Source organism: Eumetopias jubatus, unplaced genomic scaffold (assembly GCF_037043125.1).
Source record: "Eumetopias jubatus isolate StellerSeaLion01/CBP00866 unplaced genomic scaffold, mEumJub1_p1.0 scaffold_17, whole genome shotgun sequence".
NCBI lineage: Eukaryota > Metazoa > Chordata > Mammalia > Carnivora > Otariidae > Eumetopias > Eumetopias jubatus.
Genome location: NW_028274823.1, coordinates 71,376,888 through 71,392,319, shown reverse-complemented (window position 1 = coordinate 71,392,319; position 15,432 = coordinate 71,376,888). Strand labels below are relative to the sequence as shown.

At 52.2% G+C, this 15,432-nt stretch overlaps 1 protein-coding gene across 1 annotated transcript in view; it reads left to right on the top strand.

Annotated features, from left to right (window-relative positions):
- Nucleotides 1-4,967, top strand: part of PGBD5 (piggyBac transposable element derived 5) — a 100,137-nt gene extending 95,170 nt beyond the window's left edge. Inside the window, exons 6-7 of the mRNA XM_028104494.2 lie at nucleotides 3,334-3,439; nucleotides 4,772-4,967. Of these exons, the coding sequence (XP_027960295.2) occupies nucleotides 3,334-3,439; nucleotides 4,772-4,967 (302 nt within the window). The remainder of the gene's footprint in view (nucleotides 1-3,333; nucleotides 3,440-4,771) is intronic.
- The last annotated feature ends 10,465 nt before the right edge of the window (nucleotides 4,968-15,432 follow it).

Below are 15,432 nucleotides of genomic sequence, written 5' to 3'. Positions count from 1 at the left end.
AAGGCTTTTGATGACATGTTGTTGAAAGACCATTCTTAACACTATGACGGGCTCTGAGAGGACCCGTACTCCTCCTGCGTTTACCAACACATTTTTTTCCCCGAAATTTGTCAGTCAGGGGGGTGAAAATGCTACAGAATTTTAAATCTAAATTGCATGACTGCTGGGGAGGTTGAGCATCTCTTTGGGAATTTGTTGGACAATTTTCAGTGATTTCTTCGTGTTGTGTTCAGTTTGTCCTTTGAGACGCTTGTCTTGTTGAAAGCAAATTTTATGCCTATAGCAAGTATTTTTCTGCATTTGTTTTACTTTTGCTTTTATTTATGATTAGTATTTTTTAACCTCAAGTTGTTTTTCCTTCTGCACGGGCAAGATCTGTTGGTCACGTTCTTTGTTCTTATAAGAGCTTTGAAAGTCCCTGCTTTGTGCCAAGGCTGAATGAGTGTAATAAGATCACCTGCTTGTCATATAGTGTGATTTTGTGCTCTTTACAGTAACCCTCTGGCATCAGTTGGGTTTTTACTCTTTTTTTTTTTTAATTAAGTGGCAAGTGTTGGCTGACCAAGCAGGCCTGCCTCTGTGCCTGAACCATTTATAGAAAAACTCTTTTTCTACTTTTTAAAAATATCACCCAGAGGATGAAGTCTCAAATATCGTAAAGACTGCCTTTCAGCTTTAGACTCTCTCCTGCTGTGATCCTATATATATATATATACATGCTCTTCTAAAAGTTGAGTAGAATTTCCAATTTTAGTAACTATATAACTGGTGAGGAACATTTTAGGAATCGGTTTATTATTTCTTCTGGATTCTAAGGAAAAACGTCCCTTCTTTCAGAGAACGTGAGCATGTGCACAGGCTTCTTAAAAGTCACATTTCCAGGGACATCCGTATGGAGAACCCAACCCTTCTGCTTTCCTTCTGAAATCCGTTTTGGATCTGTCCTCTCCCTACCAGAGTCTTGGCCCACCTGGGGTTCAGGCTCCACGAGACCGATTCACACACAGAATGCGGGTGTAGGACTGAGTCAGGGCTTGACTCATTCAGCCTCACGGAGTGGCAGAACGAACATCAGCCACGCCGCGAATAGCCTTGGGAGGCGGTGGACAGGGCTGCCACTGCGCATGAGCACACGTGTTTCTCCCACCCGGGCAGATCGATCTCTGGTGCCGCAGAGGTACCTCCGTGTGTGCACGGAGATTCCACACAGCTGTGAATGCGCAGGGTTCGCCCAGGGCACCTGTGGGCCGCGTACAGGTGACGTCAGCAATGCCAGTCAATGTCAGCGTCTTGTCAACCTGTCCCATGTCCAAGCTTGTTGGTCCTCAGAAAAGGATATTACGGAACATTTCTAGCTGGAATAGTATCTCAAAATCCAAAATATCACCAAGGATGAGGTTGATTTATAAAATGGGGGAAATGCTCAAGCAGATGAGCGCAGACCTGGGCTTTGAAGCCACTCTGCTGAGATTTCCAGCAGAAAGCCTCGTAAGTTGACAACCATGAGGAGGATGAGGGAATGAAGGGCTGGAGCACGTGCCCCCTGGCGTTCAAGGAACTATGGCCCCGGCGGTCGCCCAGGAGGCCGGAGCTGTAGGCTGTGGGAGCTCCAGGGACGAGGTCGACCCTGAGCCCCTTGGCGTGTGAGCCCGACTGCCTGGAAAGCTGGGTGACTCAGAGCGAGTCACCCTCCGCATCTGGGGAAGAACGGAGGGGACTCTCTTCCTGTATAGGGATGATCTGATGCGTCCGTATCCACGTGCACTCCGTGGAGCCCTCATGGGGCCCGAGCCTCTTTAGACTCAGAGGAAACTGTAGTTTCGGACAAACGAAAACGGAGCTGGGAGACCTGCCCAGGCCTGGGCTCATGTGTGAGACTAGGATGCTTCCCTGATCAGTCTTGGGCTGGGGTGGGCAGGAACAGGCATACTCAGGGGTGCCGTTGGAGAGGGACAGCCCTCCTTGGAGGCTGCAGGACATGCCCATCCTGCCTGTGTGGCTGGATCACCAGACAATAGAGCATCTCCGTGCAGAGTCCCAGAACCCTCTGGACAGGAGGAAGCCCCCAGCCTGGGCCTTGAGGCCCTCTGACCCTCCAAGAGCTAGATGCATTGCCTGGGCCCCACTCCAGGCCTCCCAAGACCACATCTCTAGGGTTGGGGCCCTGCCAACCTCAAGTTCTCCAGGGACTTCTTGGTGTGAAAAACCAGTATCTGGGGGCATGGCTGGGGGACAGGGACCAAAAGAAACAGAAAGATCCCAGCTCAGGGCTCAGTCTGTGCAAATGGATCCCTACACTCCTGTCTCCTGTAGGTCCCTTGGTGAGCTGGCAGGAGACATGCTAGGTGAAGCCCCTTATGCCCGCAGGGGACACCCCTCTTGTACTTCAACTGTATCCATTCAAGTAGCATGAAAACCTCACAGTCCTTTAGACTGATCCCTTTTAAAAAACACACTCCAAAAAACGGTGCTGTTCTCATAATCCCTTGATGTTGTGGGGGGAGGCTGGTCAGAGGAGATGGTGGCAAATCCCGGCCAAACCTGAGCGCACACGGCTCCTTGGACGAAAGCATTCTTCCACGTCTTCCGCGTCATGTCTGGAGGGCAGCTGTGGTCCCGTGGGGCGGGTCCTGGAAACGAGGTGGTCCCGCAGCGGTTTGGGCAGCAGGGTGAGGAGGGCTAACTGATCTCTTTCTGCTCTTCACACCCTGATCAGTGGGCAGTGCTCCTGGACACCTTCCCATTTGCATTTAGTAGAGCAAAGGCATTTGAAGGCCTGGGGTTGGGGGTAGGGAGCAGAGTTTCAGGAGCGGCAGGATGCAAAAGGCACTTTCCCTCCCTTAGTCCACAGGGGCCCCCCAGAAGTCCTGGGATGCACGGAAGGGGGAACCTGGGGCTCATTGGGTGGGGGGCTCCTCGTTCTTCTGGGTCTGTAACTCCGCCCTTCTGCTGTGATGGAGGCGGGCAGAGGAGACAGAAAGGACTCGAGTGCTCCCTGACCTCGGCAGCCTTTGTGTGGGGGGGGAGAAGGCGGGGAGAGTGAGTCCTGCATCTCCCCTTTGCTCTCTGAAGGCCCTGCCAGGTGTAGCGCCCTCCCCGGTGCCACTTCAAGCCACCTTTGGGCCTGCCATCACCCCGCGTGCCCGCAGCACCCCTACACACTCACCTAACTTTATGTTCTCCTCAAGTCCCCGGGAGCTTTTAGGGACCGGGGTCCATCTTCTGCCCTTCCCCCTCGGGTCCCTGTTGCATGGGTGGAGCTAGGCACCTTCGTCAGCGGGCGTGTGCAGGAGACCGTTCGGGAGGGGTTGTGAGCTTCTCTCTTCCCCGCAGGAGTGATCATCAAGAGGAAGAGTGGGGAGATCCCCTGCCCCTTGGCCGTGGAGGCATTTGCTGCGCACCTTAGCTACATCTGCAAATACGATGACAAGTACAGCAAGTGAGTGAACAGGCGGCTCGCAGCCACGGGAGGGCTCCTGCGGTCTCACGGGTGCGGACTAGAGGTTGCTGGGTGCTCAGGAACCCCCCAGCTTCAGAATGAACGGAGCAAGCCCCTGTGAGACAAACTCCTGAGCCCTCGTCCTGGCCTCTGGGCTCACCTGTGCAGCCCCCTCCCGTCCGGGCCCCCTGCCTCCTCCCCCACCACCCTTGCCCCGAGGGGCCCTTCCTTCCACTCACTCGGGTCTAGCCTGCACCCTCCGTGCCCCGGCCAGACTGCCCTCCGCCCGTCCCTCACAGCTGCGGCCCCATCACATTGAGCCCTGGTTTCCAGCACAGGTTACATACCTCTTTCCACTCTGGATGCCCGTAGCAGGTGCACACCCACAGCGCCGTAACAGGAACTCAAGAAGCGATTGCTAGTGAACCTGAATGTGACTATTAATTGCCAGGGTCGAGCCTCACAACCTAGAACAAAGTTGGAGTAACCCCAAAGACAGGTGGGCGTTTACTCAGTCCGCTTGGAGGGGAATCTGCTGGATTTCATGGCAAAGAGAGAAAACCGAGGACCCGGTTCTCCCTGGAAAACTGAGCCTAGGTTCGGAGGGGAGCCCCACTCCATTGGGAGTCCTTGAGCAAATGTTTATTGCACGCCAGCTGTGTGCTCAGCACCTGCTGATTCCAGGCGGTTACTACAAAGAAATCCGCGTTGATTTAATAAACACGTTCAGGACCGCTCTGGGCTGGTGGTGGTGAAGATACTGACCCTCAAACACTCCTCAGTCTGGTGCAGAGACAAAGATGCGATGGAGGACACAGTGCAGGGATGAGTCCTAAGTTGGGTTGGCCCTGGAGGGGCCTCCCTGAGGTGACATCTGTCCTGGACCTGAAGGGAAGGCGGGGGTGGCAAAGAGACGTGCACTCGGGAGGAGGGGACACATTGCAGACGCCTGCAGCTGAGGGTGAACTTGCCCTTGGGACGCGGAGGCAGTTCAGTGTGCCCGGGACACGGCATCCAAGGAGGGCTCTGGGCAAAGCTCGGGTCGGAGCTTCTGAGCCTCGCCACGGAAGGCCTGGCTCCCTGTTCCAGCATCTCCTTCAGTGACCCCACTCCCAGCCAGTCCTCTGATAGGAATGGTTTTCATCTTCTTAGTCTCAGGTCAAGTTCAGTGTGACAGGGCCTCAGCAGGAGCCAGCCCCCAGCCTGCCTCCCACCCCCGCGGCCCCTCGGTAGCAGCACTGACCGTGATGAGGCCCTTTGGGACCACCCCCCCCCGACACGGGTGCCCGTGAACCCCTGGGGTCAGCCTCTCTTATCCCTCTGTCCTCGTAGGTATTTCATTTCTCATAAACCGAACAAGACCTGGCAGCAGGTGTTCTGGTTCGCCGTCAGCATCGCCATCAACAACGCCTACATCCTCTACAAGATGTCCGATGCCTACCACGTGAAGAGGTACAGCCGGGCGCAATTTGGCGAGAGACTGGTGAGGGAGCTGCTGGGCCTGGAGGAGGCCTCACCAGCCCACTGATGCCACCGCGGCCAGGCTTAGGTGAGGACCAGGTCCGGGAGGCAGGAGGAGGGAGAGAGCCTGCCGTTCCGACCTGCCCAGCCAGAGCCCTGGGGCGCCCCTGGGTGGGGGGGGGAGGGGGCGGGCCCGGCCTCCGCAGGGCCCAGGGTGGGCCTGGTCAGACGACAGCTGCTCTCCCGGTTCCCCTTCAAAGAAGAGCACGTCCTCCCTCCAGAAGCCGCCCACCCGGTGCCGGGATGGGCGCCACACCCAGACTCTACATGCGGGCCCAGGCGCTGTCGGCCTTTGCCCGGTGGGGCACCGCATCCTCGGGACACCCATGGAGCTCACCTCAGCACGGGGGACCCGGGAAGGCTGTCGCCACCAGAGGCACCGGGGATGGGATGTGCCGTAGTGTGTTCCGCTAGAAGGGCCTGCTCTGTGAGGGTGTAAAGACGTGTGTGACCGGGTTCCACCTCGTGCCGTGTCTGCAGGTGACCGGAAGCGAGCAGGTCATGCTAAGGCGGTCGGGCGTGTGCAGGAGACTGGAGCGTTCTCTGGCACTTGCCCCGTGCAAGCCGCTTAGAACGGGTCTCCTAGAACAAGAAACAAACTGGGTGCCGTGAAAATGCAGGGATGAAATGGGGGGAGCGGTTGCCAATTCTGATTAATAAATGAGGCGTCCCTACTCATTTCATTTCTCTGGCTGGTGGCCCGGGGCGGGGGGTGGGGGGAAAGGGGAAATGCCAACAGAACCGCAGTGATGTGTGATGCTATTTTTTATTTTTAAATATATCTTCAGGTTATTTTCTTACTGTTGCTTAAGATCTTCTGTAAAAGGAAAATATCCCCCTTCTTTACCACCCCCTCCCCCACCCCAGCCATGACTCCTTGCATGAGCACAGTTCGGCATTCCAGGCCCTGTGACTGTACCGGGCTGGAGGGGGCAGCTGGCTTCCAGAACGGACGTGGTTCCATTCCATCGAGGATCCTGGGGGGGGGGGGGGGTCTGTGGGCCTTATGCTTTGTCACAGACATTGCCATTGGTAGAATTCCTTGTTTCGAAAACGTGTAGTATTGCTGAAGCAAACAACAAAAGGTCTGGGGAGGACGCTTGCTCCGCCCCACCCCCCGCCGCCCCGGCCCCGTGTGCAGTGACCTGGCGGTGTCCACCCTCGGGGCCCTGTGGCCAGCACACCCGAGCCCTGCGATGGGCCGGGGCCCCCAGCTCCGTCGGGTGTGATGTCCCGCAGGGCTGGGGGCTCGCGCGCCCGGGGACTGAGAGCTGCACACCCAGCAGCCAGCAGCAAGGGCTCCGCTGACTTCCCACAGCATCCGGGGCTCCTTGGGAGTGTCTCCGGGGGAGGCCTCAGCCCGGCTCGCCCACTGGTCTGACCATCCCCCACAGATGAGAAAGAGTGACTTCTGGAGTTACTCGACCCCCCTGCACCTCAATTTATGTAGCCCCCTCATTTTTTACAAATGCAAAATCTATTCTACTCAGGCTTTGGGACTTTCTTCCTTGTTCACACTCAGTTGATTCCAGGTGTTGCCGGCAGCATGCTCCTCAGCTCCATGTCATTTCCGTACCCTAGGTTCATGAGGATCCCCCTCGCCCTGTGGTTTGAATTCGATGCCACGGATTGTAGGCCACATTTTCAATTGTGTTTCAGAACACCTTCGCCGTATCCTTTAATTGGATTGAAAGCACTTTTACCACATGGAGAAATATATTTTTAATTTGTGATGCTTTTCTACGAGGTCCACTCTTTCTGAGTCTAATGTGTTTCCAACACTTGGGGAGACTCTGATGAAAGCTGATGAATTTTCTTTTCTGTCCAAATAAGTAAAGGAAAAAATAAAAGTCTATTTAGATGCTGATCCCTTTTGTGAATTTCTTTCCAACGTTAGGGACAAAAGTATGGGCTACTCTTTTAAGACTTGACTTCTCGTTCTGTCATCTAGTGTGTAGGATCTGGGACTGTTTTTAGTATCCTATGCCCCTGAGCAGTTAAAAAAAAAAAATCGGTTAAGTCTTTTTTCTTTTTTAAGATTTTATTTATTTAGAGGCGCCTGGGTGGCTCAGTCGGTGAAGCATCTGACTTTGGCTCAAGTCATGATCCCAGGATGCTGGGATCGAGCCCCGCATAGGGCTCTCTGCTCGGCGGGGAGTCCGCTTCTCCCTCTCTCTCTCTACCTCTCCAACCCCTCTCATGCTGTTTCTCTCTCCCTCTCAAATAAATAAATCTTCCAAAAATCATTTATGTATTTATTTGACAGAGAGAAAGTGCACAAGCCAGCCCTCTGAGCACAGCTGTATTCTAGGTGCCTGTGTGGGAGAAAACCCCCACCTGCCTGCCAAACAGGATTCCTCCTTGATTCTTCTAGTCGGCATTGTCATCCACATCCTCCCAGAGAGGCACCGTTGGGACGGTGGGTGGGTGACTCTGCGTTACCAAGTAATTAGAGGGGGGACTTATACCATTTCAGTGCTCTGGGTTTTAAGTGGTAGATGCCTGTTTTCAGATGAATGCTTGAAGCAGACAGCAAACTTCTAGTGGAGCCCCTGCAGGGTTGGGAAGAGTTTCTGTCCTTCTGGAAGGAGGAAAAAGTGACGTGGAGTACTTATTAGGAAAACCTGCAAGCAGGGGGACCTCGCCCCACCGATGTGAGGCTGACAGCCTTGGGGAATCGCTCCAGTTAAAATCCACCTGGCTCCAGGATCCCCATGGGTTTGAAGGCCTCAGCTTGGCTGCTTTAGTAGCTGGTCCCTGCTGGTGCCAGGGGAAGGAAGTGGCTGTCACCAGAGGGGGTGCTGGCACAGCCTCCGCAAAGGCCGGGAGCAGGTGGGCACCTGTGCATCCCTGGCCGGTGAGACCTACCTGGGGCCTGCCTCAGCGGCGCACGCTCCCCTGTGGGATCGCTTTGCTGCAGGGCCTAAAAAACAGAATAAGGAGCTTCCTGATACCTGTGGAAAATAAAACAACAAAAGCCGAGACGCTTCTCCAAAGAAAAGCTCTCTTAGACCAGATGCCCTGAGCTTCATGTGGTTTAAGTCCCAGTCCCAGGACTGCGACAATATTCAGAATTAGGTAAGGGAAGCCTTCAGAGAAGGGAACGTGGGTGAGCTTCTATTTGCCTCCTTCCTGATCAGTTTCTTTATTTCATTCACGTTGTTTCTTCTCCCCACATTTCTGCTGCCCCCAAAGCCTCAGTTTTGAACAAGGTCTGACTGTGGTCAATGGGGAACGTTATAATACTAAGGCCATATTTCAAAACTCAGGTGAGTTACATCGGAAAACCTTGGTGTCTGGATCATTCTGGGCAAAGACATCCGGTTTCTTGGCTCCATCAGACAAGGCCCAGCCACCAGAATCGAATGAACTCTACGGTTGTTGCAGAGAAGATCGCAGACGCCAGGACAGGAGCTGGGAGGCTCTGCTCATCATGCATGGCCGTGCAGTGCCACTGTCCTCGGGAACCTGGCCTCAGCATCGGGCAGTGAGGGAGGTGGGCAGACCCACCCACGAGATGGAGGTGGCAGTTGGCATTGCAGCCCATGCCTTCTCTGAAATTTGGGGCACTCACCCTGGCAGGCACGAGACACCTTGGTTGGTATAGGGGTGGCATATTCCAGAAAAGACACCAGATACGGCTTTGGCATATTCCAGAAAGGACAGAATCAGCCTCCTCAGAAGGCTGGAGCCAGACTGTATCTGACCAAAAACTGCCAATTTGTCTTGCAGTCAATTACATGTAAGTGTCTTTGGAAAACACTTGCCCCGAGAGCCAATTATGTTGGTGCCAATTATGCACAGGTGCCCATTTTCCAGAATGTTTCTGGAAAGCATGGCACCACGTGTGAACAAGTTAAAAAGTGGTCCTCTCCCAGAGGTCATAACCCAGCAGAAAGCTCTGCTTTCCCAAAAGCTCTCCCAGAAGTCATAACCCAGCAGAAAGAAAGTTTCTTATAAATACCAACATGCGGTTACAAAATTTTTATTCCTTCCATTCTCCCTGTGGCTTATACTTGGTTCTATTTTCTCCAAGGAAATAGGGTACTGACCTCCTTCTCCAGCCTGACAACCGGTGTGAGGGTTTGCTTGTCCCCAGTTAACTTAAAACGTCCCACCTCATTCAATAAGAAAGGGTCACGACTTCAACAAAAGTAGTGGTAGAAAAAAATCATTCACTGGGAAGATGAGATTTTAGCTCTTAGCTCTTTCCCTAGCCTTGGCCGTCTTTCTAAAGTGCATCTATTCCTCAAAAAATTAAAAACAGTACTACCAGGGGGTGCCTGGGTGGCTCCATTAGTAAAGCATGCAGCTCTTGATCTCAGGGTCGTGAGTTCAAGTCCTATGTTGGGCATAGAGATTAAAAGAAAATTGTACTACAATATGATCTAGCAATTCCACTTCTGGGTATTTATCCGAAGAAAATGAAAACACTAATTTGAAAAGGTATGTGCAGCCCCATGTTCACTGCAGCATGATTTACAACAGCCAAGACATGGAAGCAACCTGAGTGTCCATCGATGAATGAACAGATAAAATATTATATAGCCTTTAAGAAGAATGAAATCTTGCCTTTTGTGACAATGTGGATGGACCTTGAGGGAGTTAGTGCTAAATGAAATAAGAGAAAAATACTGGGGGCGCCTGGGTGGCTCAGTCGGTTAAGCGTGTGCCTTCAGCTCAGGTTGTGATCCCGGGGTCCTGGGATGGAGCCTCACATAGGGCTTCCTGCTCGGTGGGGGACCTGGTTCTGCCTCTCCCTCTGCTACTCCCCCTGCTTGCTCTCTTTCAAATAAAAAATAATAAAAATAAATTTAAAAAATTACTGTATGATCTCTTATATGTGTAATCCAGAAAAAAAAATATATATATATAAATTAAGTTCATAGATCTAGAGAACAGATTTGTAGCTGCCGGAGATAGGGGACGGGGAGTGGGAGAAATGAGTGAACTGCTTCTTTTTTTTTTTTTAAGATTTTATTTATTTGACAGAGACACAGCGAGAGAGGGAACACAAGCAGGGGGAGTGGGAGAGGGAGAGGCAGGCTTCCCACGGAGCAGGGAGCCCGATGCGGGGCTCGATCCCAGGACCCTGGGATCATGACCTGAGCCGAAGGCAGACACTTAACGACGGAGCCACCCAAGCGCCCCACTTTTTTTTTTTTTTTAGTTAGATTGATAACAAAAAAATAAAAATGCACTGAGTTTCATAATTGAGAGCTTTCTCCCAGTGAATAGAATGTAGAAGGAATGAACAAAAGAAGGATGCAGGGTATGTGGTGTCTGTTATTTCAATAGATAAGAAAGAACAGAACAGTTGCATACATATTTTAAGTGTAAATTTAAGATCTGGAGTTGTGGGATTCTGGGATTGTTTTATTGAAGCATTTTGTAGTCACTTTCATCCATTTCAACATAATGCCATACATAGCTTATTGTGGCTTTTTACAGTGTGTCCCCTTATCAGTACTTACCAGTACTTACCAGTAGAAGTACGGTGTCCAAAGTGGAACAAGTGCTGCACTCGATCCTGTGCCGGTCCAGGCATGAGTCCAGGCCTGGCCACCATCCTACAAGAAGAGACGACCAGTTAGGGGGTCCTGGAGTCGAGGACAGTGGGTCCCCATAGAAACAAGATGGTAGGGGCAATTGGGAAAACGGGGTGACTTAAGTTGGGTGGTGAAGCACTGACTCAGGAGGGAACGTGGCATTTGTCTCCAGACTCCCTAGTCCCCTTTTCCACGTGGTGCATGTCACCAGGAGTCAGGCTTCAGCTCCGAGGGGAGAGCGATTTCCAGTGTCTAGAGCTGCCCAACACTGGGACAGGACTCCAGAGAAAGCAGGGACCACTCTGCCCGTTGCTGAATGTCTTCCACCAGAGGCAGCTCACAACATTGGAAGGTCCCAGAGGGCGTTCTGTGGGCAGGAGGTGGCCTTAACCCCAGGCTGTGGGCTTGAGCAAGACATCCCTGCTCGAGAGGAGCTGAAGATAGCCATGAAGCCAAGCCCTGACTCCCGGCTCCCGGGCAGAGGCTGTTGGCGATGAAGAAGGAACCCAAGTGTGAAGACGCTTGCCTCTCTCTGGAGGATGCCCCCAGCTCCGAGCTGCTCGCCTGCCTTCTTCCTCTTTCTCAAATGGAGGTTCCCACTTCCTCCCAGTTCAGGGATAGCTGCCATCAGAAACAGCGAACTCCGTGTCAAGGAATCTGGAAAGATTGAGATTTTTATTTGAAAATTTCTTTGCACGCTTATCTTGCTTTTCCTTACAGTTTTCCGTGAAGAATCTTCAGGAGCAAAATTTTAATCTTATCGTGAACCGCACCTCTGTAGCCCTCGGGATCTCACACAACTACGCCCCATCCCTTTGGTGAAGATAAAGCCGACCCTTCTGTCAAGTTTTTGATTTCACACTAAGACATGCTTGCAATAAATTTTTACAAATTTTGTATCTCATGAGCTAAATTCTGAATTCTAAAACATGAAGTATGGCATATACATAAAAACACACACACATACACATACATATAGACGTGATTTAATTCCAGTATCTCATGTGATTTTTATTTCTTCAGCAAAGTTTGTCTATAGTCAGCAACTTTGAAATACAATCAGAGATATTGCATTTGCTTCTCTCTGGTGGTTTCTTCTGGGGGCGGGAGGATATGATGAAGGAAATTCATGAAAAGCATCATGAACAATAGCGGAAGTTGGACAAAGCCTGGCGAACCCACCCTACGGATTCTCCCAAAGGTAAAGAGGGATGGCAGGTCTTGGGGACACCTGAGCCTTCTCAACTCTGCTGCTGATCCTGGGGAAAGTCAGGGGGGTGTTCCTATGGGGGCCCTTCCCTATCTCCCCCTCCCATCTTGTTCATGTTGGGGTCGGGGGGGCAGGTGGGATCAAACGGTCTCCACCATCAGAGGCCGGACTGTGCAGCCCGGTGCCCCCTCAGCCGCTGCCGTCCCCACTGCCCGTCATCTTCCCCTTTTTCAGAAGCTTCTGGAATTGGAAGCATGAAACTGGAGTGAGCATCAGAAGGGGGGGTCCTCGTGAGCAAAGTGAGAGAGGCAAGGAAAAATGCTTATGATTGAGAGCCAGGATGTGTGGGGACATCCACAAAGCAAAGGGGTCACCTGCGACTCTGGCTGTGGTGGTAGTAGGCTACAAGACCAGAGGGTGGGAATTGTCATCAACATAGAAAATCTTAATGTAGAGCAAAATGTCAGATCCCACTTTCCAGGGTTCTTTTTACACTTCATTACAGAGGAATAAAAAGATGTGGAGAAGTGTGTGCTTTTCAACTCAAAATCAGAATTAAAACACCACAGCACATACTGACAATGTTTTAAGTTCTTCTGTAAGCCAAAAATAATTTTCTTTTTTTAATTATTATTAGTTTCAGAGTGGAGTTCGGTGGTTCATCAGTTGCATATAACACCAGTGCTCGTTACGTCACGTGCCCCCCAGCGACCCCCATCGCCCGCCCCCTCCCTGCAGCAACCCTCAGTTTGTTTCCTAGAGTCAAGAGTTTCTTACGGTTTGCTTCCCTCTCTGATTTTGTCCAAAAATAATTTCTAAACACTCCTCTAAAATTTTAAAGATTTCAGATCTTTGCTTGCCCAACTTTCTGATGAATTGATTTTTACTTCACTGTGTGCTGCTGAGCCTTGAGGTGAACATTTTCCATAGTTGGTGACTCCCCTCTCTGCCTGCAAAGGTCTCCCCTTCTCTTTTTTCCCTCCCTCTCTCCCACCTTCCTCAGCCCTCCCCTTCTCCGCTCGCCCCGCCCCTCCCCTCCTCCCTTTTCCCCACAGAACTTTGGTGAGCCCCAGAGTCATTCCCTGACTTTCCGCTCGGTGCGGAGGGGACAGTCTGGGGTATTCCTCCTGGTACCTGGGTTCTTCCTTTCTGTTCTCCGGCATCCTGGCTCTCGAGTCTCCCTGCCCCATGGGGACTCTTATCTCCTCTCAAGGAGGGGTGGGGGATGTGGATCCTTTGTATCAAAACATCACAAGGGCAGAGGCACCGGAGAAAGAGGAGAGACTCTTCAACAAGGAGACAGAAGACCCTTTAGAGCCAGGAATGGATGACAAGATCTATATTACTGACCCTCGGGGCCCAGCCTTCCATGCCGTCCCTTGGGGCTCATGGGAATACTCAGAAAATCCAACAGCTGCTTTCTGGTTTGAGAGAGGGGACAGCAGAGGAAAGTGGACCAAAGGTCATTTATTTGTTTATTTTAAAGATTTTATTTATTTGACCGAGAGAGACACAGCAAGAGAGGGAACACAAGCAGGGGGAGTGGGAGAGGGAGAAGCAGGCTCCCCGCAGAGCAGGGAGCCCGATGTGGGGCTCGATCCCAGGACCCTGGGACCGTGACCTGAGCGGAAGGCAGACGCTTAACGACTGAGCCACCCAGGCGCCCCCCCAAAGGTCATTTATTAAAGAAACTTTTATTGAGCTCTTCTAAACCACTAGATACCAGGGATGAACAAGAACAGTCTTTTCTATCAAGGACTGCCAAGTAGTGGGAGACACACACACAAATACCTCATGTCACCAGAGTAATAACAGAATATGAAAAAAAGTAAGCCAGGAACAATGACCATATTTTCTCACCGAGAAGTGGGGATGCATTGGCTGAACCACATTCTGTCACCGGGGCAGAATGTTTTTAAAGGAAGTGTTAAGAGATCTGTTTGTGCCATAGAGAGGTTAGGTGTGAATGTGACTTCACAAAATGAATGTGCTGTGGGATTTGCCACTGGGAGAGTCTTGCGCCAATAGGTGCAAGCCCAACAATTTTGCGCCCCACTTTAATCACCACGATGCTATGGGGCCAGAGAGTGTGAGGTCCATGATGTTAAAATCTGTGCCTAAAGGAGAAATGATCAATCTGGAGGGAGGAACCTCCTGAAGAAGTCAAAGACAATTGGACACACGATGCTATGCACCAGGCACACCCTGATGAGGGGACAGGGGCTGAGTGGCCCCCACACCCCTCTCCCCAGTCCCAGGAACTAGAAGAAGATGGAGTAAGCCTTGTCAGGATGCCCTCACCTGGCTGCCCCAGCCCTTCGCAGCAACCTGACCTTGTGGTAGCAGTCACTTTCTGGCCACATTTACCATCCCCCAGGACAAAAAGTCTAGCGACCATGAGTAATCAAACCCCAAAATCGAGACCCATGACCTGCAAGATAAGTATATTCATGGAGATAACGGGATGACATCCAGAAGGACTGTTGCCCAGCTGTAGACTGTAGAAGGGTGGGAAGAATGAGAAGATGTAGTCGGCTTTATCTGAGTTCAACAGTGTTACAATGGCAAAAGGGAAATATTTAACCACTTGGTCTGACCTTGGCTCAATCATCTTCCAAACCAAATTTTCGGTCCACCCCCTGCCTTCCCGGAATGGGTCCACCTCCTCTGGGATGACGCCTTTCCCATGTCTTCCCAGCAGAGGGCAGCAGAGTACACCTTATGAGCCGCAAATGAGGGTGCAAAGTGCAGAGTTGAGTCAACAAATGTGAGTTTGGGGTGGGGCGGTATTCTAGGCACTGTGGATACACAGTAAGCAGGACCCACAAAGTCTCTGTTGATCCAGAGCAAGGAGAGAGAACAATAAGCAAGTCACCCAAGACCATAAAACCCTCCTGTCACGGGGGCCAGGAAAGGGAAAGGCCCTGCTGCCGAAATCCTCCAGCAACTGCACCCCGGGGGCTGGTTAGGCGCCAGGCACCTCTAGGGACAGCTGACAAGACCAAGATCTCTGCCCTCCTGGGGCTTACATTCTAGCAGTGGGATGGGGACACAGGAAAGGAAAAGGTGGTTGGGCAGTATTTTAAAAGCTATCAGGTGTTTGGAAAAAGAAGAAATAGGGTTTTGTGGGATGCCGGGGCGTGGGGCAGAGGGACGGGTCAGGTTAGGTTCAGAGGCTCAGATGGGAACACGTTCCAGGGAGGGAGTCAGCCCAGCAGCATCGGGCTGCAACCCAACCTCAGCCTCGCCCGCTGGGGTCAAGTGGGGATGCTGGTTCCTCCCCCCGCCCCCGCCAGGCCAAGCTGGGGACCACTGGTCTAGAGCGAGGGTGCCTGAGGGAGAGCAGGGCTGTGTGATGGGAGGGTGGTCAGAGAGGACAGCAGCCGCTCAGCGGGACAAGGACGGTTCATCCCATGCTGCCGGAGACCTGGGAACGTGAGCACAAACCAGCAAGGAACAGGGGGCAGGGGGTTACCTGGCCTGAGGGGCAAGGACAGGAGATGATGGTTCCTGGACTAGGGAAGAGAGAAGGGGAGAGGCAGAGAAGAGAGGGAGAGGAAGGGGTGGGGTGGGAGCAGCCTTGAGCCCCCCCTGCAGGGGGCCAGGGGGATGAGTAGCCCATCTTTCCCCTCCCCACCTCATCTCCTGCCATGCCCCCAGGAGCCAAACCCAAACAGTCGGGGGACTGGGAGCCTCCCCAGAACCTGGGGGAG